General features: G+C 39.8%; 1 protein-coding gene across 2 annotated transcripts in view; it reads left to right on the top strand.

Annotated features, from left to right (window-relative positions):
• Window positions 1–18,736, top strand: part of CERS3 (ceramide synthase 3) — a 128,253-nt gene that overhangs the window by 55,241 nt on the left and 54,276 nt on the right. For both annotated transcript variants that reach the window (XM_053559596.1, XM_053559597.1), the window contains 3 exons: window positions 220–312; window positions 1,004–1,132; window positions 4,511–4,617. In XM_053559596.1, the coding sequence (XP_053415571.1) occupies window positions 220–312; window positions 1,004–1,132; window positions 4,511–4,617 (329 nt within the window). The remainder of the gene's footprint in view (window positions 1–219; window positions 313–1,003; window positions 1,133–4,510; window positions 4,618–18,736) is intronic.

Raw genomic sequence — 18,736 nt, 5'->3', positions numbered from 1 at the left:
GCAGGAGGATTACTTCAGCCCTTGAGTTCGAGGTTGCTGTGAGCAAGGCTGATGCAACAGCACTCTAGCCTGGGGGACAGAGTGAGTTGAAATAGAAATCATTGTTATTTTATGGGATTTGGGGGAATATAAAAAGGTATAAGCAGTAGATGTTGGTGCATTAGAATAAGTTGCTTACACAGTAACACTTAAAGTCATGAGTACTCTTCTCTTCCCCAGCCCCTGCTGCCGTCCCAATACTGGTACTACATCTTAGAAATGAGTTTTTATTGGTCTCTGTTGTTCAGTCTTGGCTCTGATGCAAAGAGGAAGGTAAGTATCTTATTTACAAAGGTACTTCGTCAGTTCTTTAAAAATTTTTATTCTTCATCCCCCACATTCTAATTTTAAATTGTATTTTATGTGTATTTTGTTCCAGTTAATTGATTTTTTCTTGTAGTACATACAGTAGTGCAAACTATGCTCATACTTTGGTGCCTTGGTAAATATTTGCAGTGAAACATTATTTGAAGCCCCATCCCTGTTCACTAAGAACAGAAATATCCTTCATGTTGTCTGTTTCTTTTGGTTTGGGAATTTAATGTCCCTCTGGACAAAGAAGAAAATGATTACAAAACCACTTTTTGGAAGTAGGCAGGTTCTAAACAATAAACATAAACACACATGGGGATATGCTTTGTGTGTGTGTACGTAGTATTTCTTTGTATGTGTATTTGTGAGAGAGGGGATGTGGTATATCCAGGATGGGGTAGTAGAAAGGACAGCAGATGTTAGGAGTTAGATGACAACTGTTCAATGCTGTCTCAAAGTTAAGTGACTTCCTCAATGAGAATAATGCTTGTCCTAGCTTCCCCACAAAGATTATGTTTAAGAATTAAAGTGAAAGCATTTTATAAATTTCAAAACATGCAGATGTAAGTTAGTGATATCACCATCATTATTATTATCTTTTCCAGTGATTGGGAAATAACATTAATGGCTTCCATTTCCTCTCATTATACAGGATTTTCTAGCTCATGTCATCCACCACCTGGCTGCTATTAGTTTGATGAGCTTCTCTTGGTGTGCTAATTATATTCGCAGTGGGACCCTTGTGATGGTTGTACACGATGTGGCTGACATTTGGCTGGAGGTAAATGTTTGCCATTAAAAAACTAATAATAACATCACATCCTGGGTTTAATGGCTCACAGAAGAACTTGTCTGGGAGTAAATTAGCAGGGCTTCCTGTCCTGGAAACACCCAAAGTTAGAGAATGTCTCTGGGTTCCCAGATCTGCCAAGATTAAAGAAATGAAACCTCTTGGTTTTTGTCTTAATCCTTCTCCATTGTACTAGAAAGATGTTGATTTGTGGGGCACCACTTACAAAAGTTAGTTGCATGTAGATGGTAGCTCAGGAAGTAAGATGTGATATTCGAAGAAGGAATAAATTTTTGGCAAACTTGGATTTATGGCATTAAGGAGTCTCAGACTTGGATGCATCATCTACTCTCCTCTAAGCCGGTACTCGACCACCTACTCGTCGGCCCCATCCTCCTTCTACCCAATCCGTAGCTTTAAGGAATGGAAGCCTTTTTCAAAGGCGCTCATTTTTTAAGGAAGCCAGAGGGTTTAGGATGTCTTCTGAAGCAGGGAGCATTAAAGCAACAGTCTTCCTAGTCCCGCACCACATAAAATATAAGGAACAAAGCAGCATCAGGGCGTTTTCTGGTCCCGTTTCTGCTATGCATTTGCTCTTTTGACCCCAAGGCGGTGACGAATGGTCTGCTCTTCCAGATCTCCTGCTGTATTGAGAGCGACACTGCCCAGAGCCACCGAGCTGTTCACTGAAACTCATAGACCATTTATAATGAATCCAGGGAAAATTATGCTAACCCATTTCACATTTGGAATTGCCTCTTGAAGGGCTAATAATTGACTATAGGTTAATATGGAAGAAATTAAATTTAATAGAGTCTTGTTCTTCTAGATTGAGGGTCAGCAAACTTCTTGGTAAAGGGCTAGATAGTAAATCCAGTTTTGTGGGCTGCATATGATCCTTGTTCCATATTCTTCCTTGTTTTTTCTTTTTTCTTTTTTTGAAATACCCTTTTAAAAATGTGAAAACCATCATTAAGGGCTGATCAGCTTTAGCCTAGGGTCTGGAAGGTAATTTGCCAGACCTGTTGTAGAAATAACCAGAAGCCATTTCAAGGCAGCTGGCCACTGTAAAATGTTCTCTGCATACAGAATTTTGTTTCTACTTTGTATGTAAGGAACGAAGCATAATTAGACATGTAAATTCCCTCCTAAAGGTCAAGATCATTAAATATGCTTAAGGGCAACAAACTGCTTAGCAAAAGAAGGGTTGTGCCAGCATTCCACGTTGTGCTCTGTGAACAGGGTCATCTCTGCTGTAATTACCTCCCTATCTGACTATATCTCAGTAACACTGACTGAAAATTAAAACCACATTAGCCCTGACTTGATAATTTCATACTACTCTCTTGCTTCTAATCCCTCATGTTTAATGGCCTTTGTTGTGTGTTCAATGTGAGAACAGTGTCATTGTACTGTACTGTTTAAAGGGTGTTAGACATTCATGCTGGGAACAAACACTGGATTGTCCCCACCCAACCCTCCTGATCACTACCATGACATGACTCCCTAAGTGACTTGGGCAAATCACTTATCATTTTGTTCTCTATGCCCAGCTGTAACATGAGAAGTCATATATATACTCCTTAGGGTATATCATGAAGTTTAGCTCATTACTGTTTGAAAATGTTCTGAGATCCTTAGGTTAAAAAAAAAAACAAGGAAAAAAAACAAGAAAAATTAAATGTCAAACTTAGAGGTCCCTTCATGGGGAAATTGTAAGAACAACATGTTGTTAATGATCCTGAATCATTCTTGATTTCCAAGTCATGATCTAACTTGAGGTTCAGTGAGCAGCAGGCCTGGTACCTCCCACCAGCTGGTGGTAGAGGCAACATTGAGTAGTGGCAGCACCCTGTTTTTCGATGTTCTCCCAGGGTGCATTTCCCACCACTTTTCTGCATGGTTTGTTTTCACATTTGTCCTCTTGGTCAGGCTCTAATTGAACCCAGACATAACACAACTTTTGTCCCCTGCTTCCTTGCGATGGAGGCCATTAATCTTTCATATTTTCAAGACAGTTAGTGGGTCATTTCTTAGTTCTTTCTTTGCAAGGAAAAAGAGCTCGACAGTGACAATTCCCATGCATACGCACCCTTTTGCCCTCTTCCTGCATCTTCCTGATCCGCTCTGACTTCCGCATAGTCAAGTTTGGACCCCAAACCTAACATTTTAACAATGTCCTGACTGAAACTTAGCAAAGGAAAGGGGTGTGTGTCTGGAGTTTTACCATTATACAGTCCAGAATATCTTGTGCATGGGTTTTACCCTCACAAGTGAGTTTATGGAAGTCCCTCCCACACTTATACGCATCTTGGCCGACCTCTGACCCTTCCACAGCTGCCTGCTCCATTGCAGTTGTGAACTCTGGCCTTGCTCCCTGTGTCTGGCTCCTGCCTACTAGGCACACCAGCCTTCTGTGTCAGCAACTGAGTTGTTCCCTGGGCCCTCTGGTAACAACTCCCTCCCCCAATCTTGCTATACTCCCCGTGATAAGTGTGGCAAAATATGGAAAATGCCACCTAAGCCTTTCCTGAAGTGTAAATATGTTGCCACTTTTGTTTTAAAAGGACCTTTAGACTCCAGGGTGATGTAAGTTCTAAAGCAGCCCAAGTCTAAGCCAAGCTCCTGGATGGATAAGCTGTACCCCAACAACTCCTACCCACCTCGTACCCTCACCTCTCACCAGAAATCTGCCCCTTCAGCCTTGGGCTCCACTGGATAATGTGGTAGAGAATTCTCATCCATTAACCTTCTACTACCATTCCACAATACTTTCTGTAACTGTTTTGATTCAGCTCGGATAGTATGAGCAATATAGACTAGCATAAAGTAAGCAGGAAAAATCAAGTGCTTGCAACTTTATTTCTACCTGAAAGTTGCCTCCTAATTCCACCTTTTTCACTTGTAGACCCGTTGCTTGCTGCATTCCCATCCCGGCTCAGCCCAGTACTGCACACGTGTTCTAACCTTTCTTCAACCCAGGTCTCCTCTCACTTAAATGGAGATATTAAATAAATACCCGGAATAAAATACACACTAAAATTGATTGTGCTAACTTACAGAATTTTTGAAAGACAAGAGTAATATTACAGTCATTTTAATGCATCTTTTTTAAACACAATATTATGGAAAATGCAAACCATATGGTAAGATAAAGGGAATAGTATAACGGACCCATCAGCTTTAACAGTTATCAATATGACCCATCTTGTGTAATGTACTACCACATCTGTACCCTTTCCCCACTTTCCATGAAGATAGTTTTGCAGCAAATCCTGGAAATCATATCATTTCATTTATAAATATTTAATTTTAAAAATTTATACTACTATCATTTTATCTGAATGCTGTTTCTTTCTTTATTTTCAGTCTGCTAAGATGTTTTCTTATGCCGGATGGAGGCAAACTTGCAACGCCCTGTTTTTCATCTTCTCCATCTTATTTTTCATCAGCCGCCTCATTATTTTTCCCTTCTGGTGAGTAGACAGGCCATGTGCCCTGCCCTTGGTCAGTGCCCAGATGTAGGCTTGGCACATTGCTGCTGTCAGAGCAATTGCCCTTTCTTTCTACATGTGGGTCTCTAGTTATTCATGCTTGTCACAGCCCACCACTGCCACCGCTTGTCAGGGCCTGGCTTAACTAGGTTCCAGATGGACCCCTAAGCTACCTTGCTCAAAAACAATTTCTCTTAGGTGCTTGAGGGCTATCTACTTCAGCTGGAGAGAGAGAGAGAGAAGCAGTCTTAGAATAGATAGATCTTAGTCTTTAGTAGAGCTTAGTAATCTTCAGTAGAGCAACACCATGCTGGTGTTCTGCAGGCAGGAGAGGAGACAGAATCAGAGTAAGCGAGTCCGTGATAGAATGTGCATGCTCCTGACTGCCTTCTCCTCCAGCCTAACATAAGGCTGATCTCGTGCCTATCAGTACCACAGGTGTAGAGACTGCCAATTCACCAATGCTCTCATCTCGCGAGCTCTCATGCTTGTTAGGAGAGCTAAATCCCTCTCCATGCCCTTTTCGCCAAGGTGTTCCATTATTGAGCTGTACAGGTATTTCTTATAACTCTCACTCCTCCTAGCCATAGTCTATATGGGCTGCTACACACGCTAAGTGCAATAGAAAAAAATGCGACAGAGCCATTTTTATAAATAATTAAAACAACACTCTTCAGTATGGAAAAGGCTTATTACAGTGGGAGATGGAAAATGTATAATCTGATGGACAAGCAGCAACTCTTATTCTGTATCTTCTCTGATGAATATGGATCTTTCTTCATGATTAACAGCTTTATAATGAAAAGTGTTTGGCCAATCTTCATTTCTCTAAAAGGGAGGCATGTTCCATGTTATAATAATTATAGCCATTACTTGAATGCCAGGCAGCAGATTAGGTCTTTTTCATATCTTGGCTTCTGTCTATACCACAATTCAGGAAGATGGGCACTTTCACTCCCACTTCACAAATGAGGAAAGTGATACTCGCTCCACTCTCTGTGACCACCCACACTGACAGCAATTTGAGTGTCCTTTTTATATTGAATGGCTCTTGATCAGTCTGTTGGTTTCCTTTAGCCAATGTCTGGCAATGAAGAGTGGGTATTGTATCTCCGATGACATTCATTTCGTTGGCAAGCATAATTTTTCATGTGTTGATTGACAGAAACCAGAGTAAACATGCCTGGAAGCATTAGATGGTTTAGAAAGAACAGATTTTAACCAACCAGAGTTTGGGGCTAGTCTGGGAACTTTGGATTCTCTCAACAGAAGAATTAGTGCTATTGAAGATCCTAGATCTAGGGGAAATGGATAGAGAAGTTCCAGGCTTAATTCCAAGGTTGATAGCATCCAGGAAAGCCTGGCCAGAGTGACAAATGGGTGCCCTCCCTGTGGAAGCCAGCTGCACTCTTTACCATGCCTTGATTTAACTTCATAGGCATTTTCCAGAGAGGAGCAGCAGAACACAGGGGTCACTATAACCTAACAACCCTTATTTCCAGTTCATTGATGCAAAAGTCAGGCCTGGATTAAAATCCTGGCTCAACACTTAAATCTTGATCTTGAACAGGTTGCTTACCTTTCTGTGCCTCAGTTTTCTCATCTTTGAAATGGATTTAAGAGTTGATATGAGGCTTAACTGAGGTAATACATATAAAATAGTTTAGAACAATGTCTGGCAGATAATAAAAGACATTAAATGCAGCCTATTATTATTAAAATTACTAATGAGTATCTCAGAATGTGGAGTTTAATCTAGAATCAAATTTAATATACATATTTGAGATACTTTCCTTGGGTAATCAATCATATTACCATCACTTTTGCTGTGACTGAGCAGGGATGTTTGTGAAATTATAATACTGTGTGATAGAGTTATTGGAAGGTAAGTATTGACTTGCAGATGTAACCTTTCAATGTAACTTTTCTGGCACAGTAGATGTAGCATTTCCCCCTTAGTCCCTCCCACCAAGTCCCAAAGGTACCACATGTTCCAGTTGTCTGCTGCTACATAACAAACCATCTGAAAACTTAGTTGACTTTAGACAGTGGTAGCCAAATCTTTTCTGTAAAGGGCCAAAGAATAAACAATTTTGGCTTTGAGGGCCACATATGGTCTTTGTTGCATATTTTTCCTTGTTTTGTTTTATAACCTTTTAAAAATGTACCAAGCCTTTCTTAGCTCATGGGCTATGCAAAAACACGTTGCAGAATATACACAGAGACCATAGTTTGCAGACCTGTCCCTTAAGACTACAACATCTACTGATTATTATTATTAACTCTCATGGCTCTGGAAGTTGATCTCTCATGGCACCTGGAGTCTCTCATGTGGTTACAGTCAGATAGTGGCTAGACTTGGAATTTTCTGGAAGCCTTCCTCAGTCACATGGTTGAAGTAATACATATAAAAGCAGTTGGTTGAAGCTAGTTGTTGGCTGGGACCTGAGCTGGGACATCAGCTTGAACAGACGGCCTCTACACCTGGCTATTGCCTCATAGTGTGGCTGCTGCATTTCAAGAGCGAGCATCTCACGAGAGAGTTGGAGGGATGCTGCAGCTCCTTTCATTATCAGCCTCATAAGTCACCATGTAACGTCACTTTCAACCTCATATTCCTCACTGAGGCTGGCTCATTATTCAAGGGAAGGGTGACTAGACTCTATTTCTTGATAGGAGCACTTTCAAAGAATTTGCAGACGTATTTTGAAAGCATGTGTCATAGAAGTTCTCAGTCCAGGGAAGTCTCTGAGAAGCTTATGCAGTATTGTTGCTCTCGTTGGCTTTTGGTTGAGCAATGGAGAACATTTACCTGAGACTTTCCCATGATGTCTCAAAATAAACAACAAGCTTACTCACTCATAAACTGGACACTGTGGTGGGACTGAGTGATTGTGGAAGTGGTGTGCTATTTTCCGAGACGCTCTTGACTTTAAAATCTTTGACTTGAGAACTTTTTCTCTCGCCAGCTTTTCTGTATTCCAAGGAGGATTGGTTACATGCTTTTGGCATTTTCTTGATCTTGATAGTGAATTCACCAGCCCATTGCAGAAGGCAGCCAGTACCACTCTTTGCCATCTTCAAGGAGTTGGACTACAAATAAACCAATATTAACAGACTTGACTATAAAAACATTTTTTCCTAGTAAAAATATCTCTATACTGATGATGACTGATTCTCATTCTCTCACCAAGCAATTGGAAATTTGGGAAATCAGTTTTCAGTGGTCTTTGAAAGAATCACTAGATTGTATATAGTAATGCTGAAGCATGTCAGTCAGAGAGGAAGCGTCTCCTCATTGCTGTGTATTTTTTGCTCTAGTTTAAATAGTCTTCCCACCAATCTGAGTTTGTTACGCAGTCATCTCAGTGGTGCCAAAGAGGAAAATTTAGTTCCTTGTTAGCCTGGCTCCAACCATTTGTCTAGAACTTGTAACTATGTAAATTCATTTTTCATGGATATTTTATTCTGTCCAAACTTGTTGGGATTTTACTACAAACCTATGTCAAACTTCAGACATGTTAGAGATGCTATGGAAGGCAATTTGCAATTGAGCTCCTCAGTTTTTCTTTCCAACAGCTTTTGTTGCACATTTTCTGATGAGATATAGGGTAGGGTGGGGAGAAAGCTAACTGAGGGTGTGCCCATCTGAGATTTGTCAGGAAGCCTGGAGAAAAAGAGCTGTAGCTTGCACATTACACTTGCCTTTCCCTTTCTCTGACTTTTCTTTCATGTCCCCCATCCTCAAGGGTATTTGCTTCTCTGATGGCTCTGCTTTTGTGTTCCTGCAACTGTGTCCCCTCTTCTCCTTTACTCCTGCCAGGTCTGGGGATCTATTTAGCTGATTCTCAGTCAGTTCAGCAAAAGTTAGTGACACTGGTTTTCTGAACATCATTTCAGCAACATTAGGTAGAAATTCGTGTTGGCATTGGTCAAATGGCTTTAATTGAATTTCCTGGTAATCCCATTTGTTTGCATTTTTATTCAAAACATTTCTATTGCAGGCTTACATTTTTTACATTGTGTTCCCAACTGTTGTTTTTAAAAACAGTTTGTGTATTTTTAAATTATGTATCTATCTATTTGAACATTATCCAAATATCCTCGGAGAATCAGAAAGGCTAGAAAGACCTTTCTAAGGTTGGGTAAACTATTTCCCTGACTCCTTATAGTTTTTCTCCACAAATAATAAGAGCAGATAATGATTCAGTGCTGGCTGGTTGAGCTGAAGGGAAGGAATACTATGTTTTGCTGACTTTGCAAACTGCAGGTTCGGTGTCTGTATCACTGTTGCTTGTAGGTGGCAGTGTGGCTTTTGGCTTTGTTTCTTGAACTCATCACAGCTAGTGTTGTAGAATTCAGGAAGAGTGAGACACAGTGTCTATCCTTCAGGAGTGCATCATGGAAGGAGAGGAGATCTTTATATCTACTCCTTATTCATATAGTTGGAAGACTGTTAACATTGATCTGTGATTCTTAGATGTTCCAAAAAGGAAAAAATAAAACATTTGCAACAATAAATAATGTTCAGATACCTAGTTAGCTCCAAGGTCCGTAGGGTACATAGGTCCTTAGCTCCAAGGGTACATAAGCTTGGGTAACTTCTTTCCTTCACCGTGGATCACTGGACTTTGAGATTTGGCTTTTGATGATCCAGCTATCACTAGTGTAGAAAAATGGTACCCTGTGAAGCTCACATGTGAAGGGAATTTTATGGGTGATGAGATTATATAACTGGTAGGAATAGCTAACAGAGAAAGGAGAGTTTAAAAAATAAAGAAAATAAAAGACAAAGCTGAAAGCATCCAACAGTGCTCTTAGTTGACATTCACCAGTGAGAACCAAGGATGAGGACAGGACATGGACCTTTCCTTTCCTCTGAAGGTTAGGAATCTTGGTCCCGAGCGATGAGCAGAGGGCAGAGCAGGGTTCTGATGGTGCCATAGTCATCCACTGCTCTTTGTTCAGTCAGTAAAGGAAAGGAAGGGGATTGTGCAAAGTGAAAAAGACTCTCTGAAGCCAGGCCACTCCCTTGGGCCACTACTGCAGATGTTTATCTCAGAACTAGACTTTCCCCTTACATACCTGATGAAAGAGGCATGCATTCTACCACACGTGTCCACTGTCTCATTCACCAGTGAGCCCTCAGAACTCTTCCTTTACGCCCACATGCTTGGTGCCTCCTTTATGTTGTTTGTATGTTTATAAAGGACAGAACTATGGCACATGTCTATAGTTCCAGTGATTCAGGAGGGATGAGCTGGTAGGATAATTTGAGGCCCAGGAGCTCAAGGCTGCAGGAGGCCATGATTGTGTCACTGTACTCCATCCTAGATGACAGAATGAGACTGCATCTTTCTAGAATCCTAGAATAAGGCTTTATTCAGAATTTGCTCCAACCCCTTTATTCACTTATTCATTTGTTTAGAAATAATTTCAAGTTTAACAGAAAAATTATGTTTTATAGAGAACTCCTATATGTACTCTTTACCATTTAACATTTTATTTTATTTTGTTATTTCTTCTCTCCATCCCCCCCACGTATGTAAGCACATATTTTTTTCTGAACCATTTGAAAGTTGCGAACATCAACCAAATAATTCTTTGTGCCCTAAATACTTCTGTGTGTATTTCCTAAGAACACAATCTCCTTCATAATCACAGCATAGTTAACAATTGCAGAAAATGCAGTGATCAACCTTCTGTGTTCCAATTTTGTCAGTCAATTGAATGATGTCTTTTTATTGCTTTTTTCCTTCTCACCACTTAGATCTAGTCCTTGCATTTAGTTGTCACTTGTCTGGCACAGTTCCTTCTCTTTCTTTGTCTTTTATGTCATTGGGATTGTTGAAGCATCTATGTCATTGGGATTGTTAAAGCATTTAGACCCCATATTTATTTTTCAGATGAAGAGTTAAGGTATTTCCAGGATCATTCACAGCTGATTACAGAAGAACCAAGAGGCAGACCATCTGAAACACAGAACAGATATGTTTCAAATTACATTAGTGAGCTGGGTGATTAGGAGTGGTATCGTTTGCTAAATATCTCTTTTCTTCAACCACACAGTCACTTTGGAATCTAAGAGGTCTTTGATGTAGACGGTTGCTCACCTGTAGAACCAGTGTTTGTTATCCAAAAAGGGCTTAATGCTCATACCTATAATTAGTAAGAAAAAAAAGAAATTTAAGTTTCGATTTTCATTAGAAAAATCCAATTTTTTTGTTTTTGGAGGTAGGGTCTCACTTTGTTGCCTAGGTTAGAGTGCCATGGCATCAGCCTAGCTCACTACAACTTCAAATTCCTGGGCTCAAGCAATCCTCCTGCCTCAGGCTCCCACATAGCTGGGACTACAGGTACCCGCCATAATGTCTGACTGATTTTATACTGTTTTTGGTAGAGACACATTCTTAATCTTGTTCAGGCAGGTCTCAAACTCCTGAACTCAAGCAATCCTGCCTCAGCCTCCCAGAGTGCTGAGATTACAGGTGTGAGCCACCATGTTTGGCTTAAAAAATACAATTTTTTGATGGGTGTCTTATCTAGCCCAGCAAAACCATGTGTTATTTATGCCAACACTGCAGTTTATTCAAACCATATAAATTCTAGTGATTGAAAGAGTTAAGGCTGAGAACAAAACCAGAAGCAGAAAAGGTTGAGCTTTGCAATCCAAGGGCATAGTAGTATAATCAGTTTGGAAAGATCAAAGTCCAGGAAACAGGAGCGGAGTGGTTCTAAAAATTGAGGAGTACAGCAGTCTTTTGACATTCTCTATGAACAGGAAAGTTCTGTTCAGTTCCTGTAAGGTGGTGATTGGCAGTGAAGTATGAGCATGTGTTCATGCATGTGCCTGCATGTGTGTGGAGGGAGCAAGCTGAGAAGGGCAGATGGGTTTATTTTTTCCCTTTTCCCATTCTTCTTCTATGTAACAAAGAAGGAGAAGAAATTTAGATCAAGAGATTGGAGCATCCTTTAGTGAGGTCCTGAAAATCTAACTGCAGGACCATAACCCGCAGTACAATAGTCATCATGGCGACTCCCCTCTGACCTCTGGTCCTGTACCTGGGCCTCCTGTCCCTGTCTTCTCACAAAGGGTGTTCAGGCAGCAGAGTCTCTGTTCCTCCAGATCCTGCTTGCCCTCTCTGAAGTAAGTTTCTCCTTCCCTCTTGGCAGAAAATCCAGCTAGTTTGGCCAGTCTCGTGGGTGCCACTATAACCACATCATTAGTGTCAGTCCTCTGTGTAGAACAAGGACTAAGGGAGGAAAAGTGGTAATTGTGATGGTAGTAAGAGGAATTGTTAGAGCTGCCATTTTTTGAGTGGCACTTACTATATAATAAGCACTTTCTATGTGTCAGCTCACTTAATCCTCCTAACAACCCGAAGAGGTGGGTGTTGGTGGTCTCATTTCACAAGAGAAACTGAAGCCAAGAGAGGTTAAGGAACTTGCCCAGTAGGGAACCCTAATTCAAATTTCCAAGGCTTCAGAGCCCATGCCACTGGCCACTCCTCTCCAACCAGAGTCTCAGCACTCTCAGAAGGCATTTGCATTTTAAATCCAACCCCTTCCATTTTAAGAGCTCTGCAGTTGATTAAGTAGGCTATGTGTCTCCCAGGAGCCTCCCAGTCTGGAGGGGATGGAGAGGTGGGGGCAGTTTCACCCAGTGGCTGAGGAACTAAGGTTCAATAACCTGTGCACATTCAAGAAATTAGTAGCATCAGGCCTTGAACCCAGCTCTGATGATTCTGTGCTGTGTGTATCCCTCCTCTTTCTAAAACCAGAAAAGCTCCCAGTTGCTCCTCCAACAAAGGTAGTGACCTTGCCTTGATTTGCAAGGCCTGCCTAAGGTCTTCATTCGCCTTTCCCACCTTACCTTATGCCACCTCTCCCTGCAATTCCTCTCCTCTAGGCCACACTGGTGTCCTCACAGCAATTGAGTTTTCCTTGATGCCTCCGCCTGAGAGCCTTTGTGCATGTTTCCCTCTAACTGGAACCTCGGTTCTCTGCCTTTCCTCAACTCAAGGAGCAGGGAAGTCTCAGTTCGGTCACAGCCCTGTGTGGTAATGCCCCATCCTTTTCTTCGTTTCTTGCAAGGATCATAATGGGCTATTTTATGTTCAGCTAATTATTCACATTTTCTGATAGATGGTATAAAAGAGATATTTTTTAGTAAATTCCTTTGTCAACTTTGACACTGATGAATTCTTAGTAAGGGACCAAGTAAGGGGTAAAGCCCCAGGCTAGGTAAGAGGAGGACATGGAGATAAAGGTGTCCTGGCCACTGCCTTAGGAAAGCTTGCCAGCTAGTGAGCAGGGGTGGGCCTGGGGGAAGGTCATACGTCCAGGGGTGACCAGAATAGCATGGAGACTTTTGTTGTCAAGGGGCCTATGCTTTATGGAGGATAAGAGGTTCAGCTGAAAAGGGGAAATATATTCTTGTCAGAGAGAGAACAGAGCAAGGCACAAAATTACCTAAGGACCTAGAAACCCAGAGTAGAATATAAGCTTTCCATATATTATTTCCATTTATTCCCATTAATAACTATAAATGTTGGCACCATAATATAAATCCTACTAGTTCAGGGATTTTCATTCCTTTCATTCATTGCTATATTCCGGGCTCCTACCAAGTGCCAAGTAGCACTTTGGTAGGTGTGCACTACATATTTATTAAGTGAATAAGGTAGGTACTATTTGCTTCCATTTTACTAATGAAAAAAATAGATAAGAAGTGATATAGGTTACATAGCCTTGTGAGTAGTAAATCCAGGATTTTAAGAAAATACGGGTAAATATGTTTTATATGGATAAGGATGAAAAAGATCTTTTAAATCATAACATGAAAGCTAGATATAGAAGAAACAATTGATGGATTTGATTACAAAACTATTTTTATAATGAAAGTGCCAAAAAATCATAAACAAAAGTTGAAAGAAAATATTGGACTATATAAAGATATTTAACATAATTAGAAAATAGTGCTGGTATCCTTAATATATATGAATCAACATAATAAGTAAATGTTCTAATGGCAAAACAGACAGAAACTATGAAGAACCAGTTCACAAAAGAATAACTATAGATAACCAAATCAAATAATTAATAAAGTATATAAATATATATAATATATAGTCACTTCACATGAAAGAAAAACATACATATAGGGCGGCGCCTGTGGCTCAGTGAGTAGGGCGCCAGCCCCATATGCCGAGAGTGGCGGGTTCAAACCCAGCCCCGGCCAAACTGCAACCAAAAAATAGCCGGGCGTTGTGGCGGGCGCCTGTAGTCCCAGCTGCTCGGGAGGCTAAGGCAAGAGAATCGCATAAGCCCAAGAGTTAAGAGGTTGCTGTGAGCCGTGTGACGCCATGGCACTCTACCCGAGGGCGATACAGTGAGACTCTGTCTGTACAAAAAAAAAAAAAAAAAAAAGAAAAACATACATATAAACAGTGCTCTATTATCTTAGAGAGAGAAAATATACAATGTTAGTCAAAGGGGAAGCAGATACTCTTTTTTTTTTTTATTGTTAAATCATAGCTGTGTACATTAGTGCAATCAAGGGGTACAGTGTGCTGGTTTCATATACAATCTGAAATATTCTCATCAAACTATTCAACGTAGCCTTCATGGCATTTTCTTAGTTATTGTATGTAGACATTTGTATTCTGCCTTTAGTAATTTTCTCCTGTACACATTCTAAGATGCACCGCAGGTGTGGCCCCACCCATTACCCTCCCTCCACCCTAACCTCCCCCCTCCTTTCCCCTTCCTTGGCCCTTTCCTCATAGTCTTGTGCTATAGTTGGATTATAGCCTTCATGTGAAAGCTATAATTTAGCTTAATAGTAGGGCTGAGTACATTGGATATTTTTTCTTCCATTCCTGAGATACTTTGCTAAGAAAAATATGTTCCAGCTCCTATCCATGTAAACATGAAAGAGGTAAAGTCTCCATCTTTCTTTAAGGCTGCAGAATATTCCATGGTATACATGTACCACAATTTGCTAGTCCGTTCGTGGGTCGATGGGCACTTGGGCTTCTTCCATGACTTAGCAACAATGAATTGGGCTGCAATAAACATTCTGGTACAGATGTCTCTGTTATATTGTGATTTTTGGTCTTCTGGGTATAAACCTAGTAAAGGAATTATAGGATCGAATGGTAGGCCTATTTTTAGGTCTCTAAGTATTCTCCAAACATCCTTCCAGAAGGAACATATTAGTGTGCATTCCCACCAGCAGTGTAGAAGTGTGCCCTTTTTTCCACATCCATGCCAACATCTCTGGTTTTGGGATTTTGTTATGTGTTATTTTTGTTTGTTATGTGTTAAGTAGTTTTGATTTGCATTTATCTGATGATTAAGGATGATGAGCTTTTATTCATGTGTTTGTATATCATGTGTCTGTCTAATTTAGAGAAGTTTCTCTTCAAATCCCTTGCCCACCCTGAGATGGGATCACTTGTTCTTTTCTTGCTAATACGTTTGAGTTCTCTGTGGATTCTGGTTATTAGACCTTTATCAGAGGTATAACCTGCAAATATTTTCTCCCATTCTGAGGGCTGATTGCTTGCATTACTTACTATGTTCTTGGCTGTGCAGAAGCTTTTTAAGTTTGATCAGGTCCCAGTAATATATTCTTGATACTGCTTCAATTGCCTGGGGAGTCCTCCTCATAAAATATTCACCCAGGCCGATTCCTTCAAGAGTTTTCCCTGCACTTTCTTCAAGTATTTTTATAGTTTCATATCTTAAGTTTAAATCTTTTACCAGTGAGAGTCTATCTTAGTTAATGGTGAAAGGTCTGGGTCCAGTTTCAATCTTTTACAGATTGCCAGCCAGTTCACCCAACACAATTTGTTAAATAGGGAATCTTTTCCCCACTGAATGTTTTTAATTGGCTTGTCAAAGATCAAATAACAGTAAGTAGCTGGATTCATCTCTTGCTTCTGTTCCAGACATCCACTTCTCTGCTTTTGTGCCAGTACCATGCTGTTTTGATCACTATGGATTTATAGTATAGTCTCAGGTCCAGTAGCGTGATTCCTCCTGCTTTGTTTTTATTTCTGAGTAATGTTTTGGCTATTTGAGGTTTTTTTCTGATTCCATATAAAATGAAGTATTATTTTTTCAAGATCTTTAAAATATGACAATGGAGCTTTAATAGAAATTGCATTAAAATTATATATTGCTTGGGTAGTATAGACATTTTAACAATGTTCATTCTTCCCAGCCATGAGCATGGTATGTTTTTCCATTTGTTAACATCCTCAACCACTTCTTTTCTTAAAGTTTCATAGTTCTCTTTGTAGAGATCTTTCACATCCTTTGTTAGGTATACTCCCAAATATTTCATCTTCTTTGGCACTACTGTGAAAGGAATAGAGTCCTTGACTGTTTTTTCGGCTTGGTTAGTGTTGGTATATATAAAGGCTACAGATTTATGGGTGCTGATTTTGTGGCCTGAGACATTGCTGTATTCCTTGATCAGTTCTAAAAGTTTTGTAGTAGAATCCCTAGTGTTTTCCAGATATACGATCATATCATCTGCGAAGAGTGAAAGTTTGATCTCTTCTGACCCTCTGTGGATACCTTTGATTGCCTTTTCTTCCCTAATTGTGATGGCTAAAACTTCCATGACAATGTTAAAGAGCAATGGAGACAATGGGCAACCTTGCCTGGTTCCTGATCTAAGTGGAAATGGTTTCAGTTAACTCCAATCTATACGATATTGGCTGTGGGTTTGCTGTAGATGGCCTCTATTAGTTTAAGAAATGTCCCTTCTATACCAATTTTCTTAAGTGTTCTGATCATGAAGGGATGCTGGATATTATCAAAAGCTTTTTCTGCATCAATTGAGAGAATCATATGGTCTTTATCTTTTAGTTTGTTTATGTGCTGAATTACATTTATAGATTTACATATATTGAACCAGCCTTGAGACCCTGGGATAAATCCCACTTGGTCATGGTGTATAATTTTTTTGATGTGTTGTTGGATTCTGTTTGTTAGGATCTTATTGAGTATTTTTGCATCAATATTCATTAGTGATATTGGTCTATAATTTTCTTTTCTTGTTGGGTCTTTCCCTGGTTTGGGGATCAAGGTGATGTTTGCTTCATAGATTGTGTTGGGTAACATTCCTTCTTTTTCTACATTTTGGAAGAGGTTTAGAAATATAGGTATTAGTTCTTCTTTAAAGGTTTGGTAGAATTCTGACATAAAGCCATCTGGTCCTGGGCTTTTCTTTTTAGGGAGATTTTGTATAGTTGATGCTATTTCAGAGCTTGATATAGCCTTGTTCAACATTTCCACTTCATTCTGGCTAAGTCTTGGTAGGTGGCGTACGTGCAGGTATTGGTCGATTTCTTTCAGATTTTCGTATTTCTGAGAGTAGAGTTTCTTGTAGTATTCGTTATGAATTTTTTTAATTTCTGAGTGGTCTGTTGTTATTTCATCGTTACCATTTCTGATTGATGAAATTAGAGATTTTACTCTTTTTTTTTTCCTGATTAGGTTGGCCAAAGGTTTATCTGTTTTATTTATCTTTTGAAAATACAACTTGTGTATTTATTGATCTGTTGTATAATTCTTTTGTTTTCAATTTCATTTAATTCTGCTCTAATTTTGGTTATTTCTTTTCTTCTGCTGGGTTTGGGGTTGGAGTGTTCTTCCTTCTCCAGTTGCTTGAGATGTCCCATTAAGTTATTAACTTCCTCTCTTTCTGTTTTCTTTCGGAAGGCTTACAGTGCTATAAATTTCCCTCTTAGGACTGCCTTTGCAGTATCCCAGAGGTTCTGGTAATTCATGTCTTGATTGTTGTTTTGTTCCAAAAATTTGGTGATTTCCTTCTTAATCTGATCTATAACCCATCTATCCTTCAGTAGAAGGTTGTTTAGCTTCCATGTTTTTGTATGAGTATGCAGATTCCTGTTGTTATTGAGTTCAACTTTTATTCCATGATGGTCTGAGAAGATGCAAGGAATAATTTCTATTTTTCAAAATTTGCGGAGTTAGATTTGTGGCCTAGGATGTGGTTGATTTTGGAGTATGTTCCGTGGGCTGATGAGAAGAATGTGTATTCAGTTTTGTTGGGATGAAATGTTCTTTAGTTGTCTGTTAAGTCCAGATGTTGAATGGTTAAGTTTAAATTAAAATTTCATTGTTTAGCTTCATTGTTTAGCTTCTTAGTCCTGGATCTATCCAGGACTGCTAAAGGGGTGTTAAAATCTCCAACTACTATGGAACTGGAGGAAATCAAGTTGCTCATGTCTGTTAGAGTTACTCTTATAAATTGAGGTGCATTCTGGTTGGTTGCATAAATATTAATAATTGAAATCTCATCATATTGAGTATTATCTTTAACAAATATGAAGTGTCCATCCTTAGCCTTCCTTATTTTGGTTGGTTTAAAAACTATTGCATCTGCGAATAGGATTGCAACGCCTGTTTTTTTCTGCTTTCCATTTGCCTGGAGTATAGATGACCATCCCTTCACCTTGAGTCTATATTTGTCTTTTAATGTAAGATGCGATTCTTGTATGCAGCAGATATCTGGCTTGAGTTTTTGTATCCAGTCAGCCAACCTATTCCTCTGTAGAGGACAATTTAAACCATTCACATTAATTGAGAATATTGATAAGCGTTTCAAGAGTCCGGTGGACATTTTTAATCCTTTTGCAACTGTGGAAGTTGGAATTTGATCAAAATTTTCTGGGTGGGTTTACTTTTGTCGTGGATGATTATATTGGTCTTTATGGAGGATAGGTCTGAGAATATCCTGGAGAGCTGGTTTAGTTATGGCAAATTTCTTCAACATGTGAATGAAATTAAAGTATTTAATTTCTCTGTCATAAATGAAACTCAGTTTAGCCTGGTACAGGATCCTGGGTTGAAATTTATTTTGTTTTAGGAGATTAAAAGTCGATGACCATCCTCTTCTAGCTCGAAAGGTTTCAGCAGAGAGATCTGCAGTTATTCTAATAACTCCCACAGTTCCTGGTCAGGGCATGTGGAGGCCCGGCGGGTGCGGAGCATGGGTCGAGGGTCGTGGCGCAGCTCTTATGGAGGTCCGGGTGGTACCAAGCCCAGGATTTTGAGGTTG

This window comes from Nycticebus coucang, chromosome 2 (assembly GCF_027406575.1).
Source record: "Nycticebus coucang isolate mNycCou1 chromosome 2, mNycCou1.pri, whole genome shotgun sequence".
Lineage (NCBI taxonomy): Eukaryota > Metazoa > Chordata > Mammalia > Primates > Lorisidae > Nycticebus > Nycticebus coucang.
Note: the sequence above shows the minus strand (reverse complement) of the source record. Positions and strands in the feature narration are given on the sequence as shown.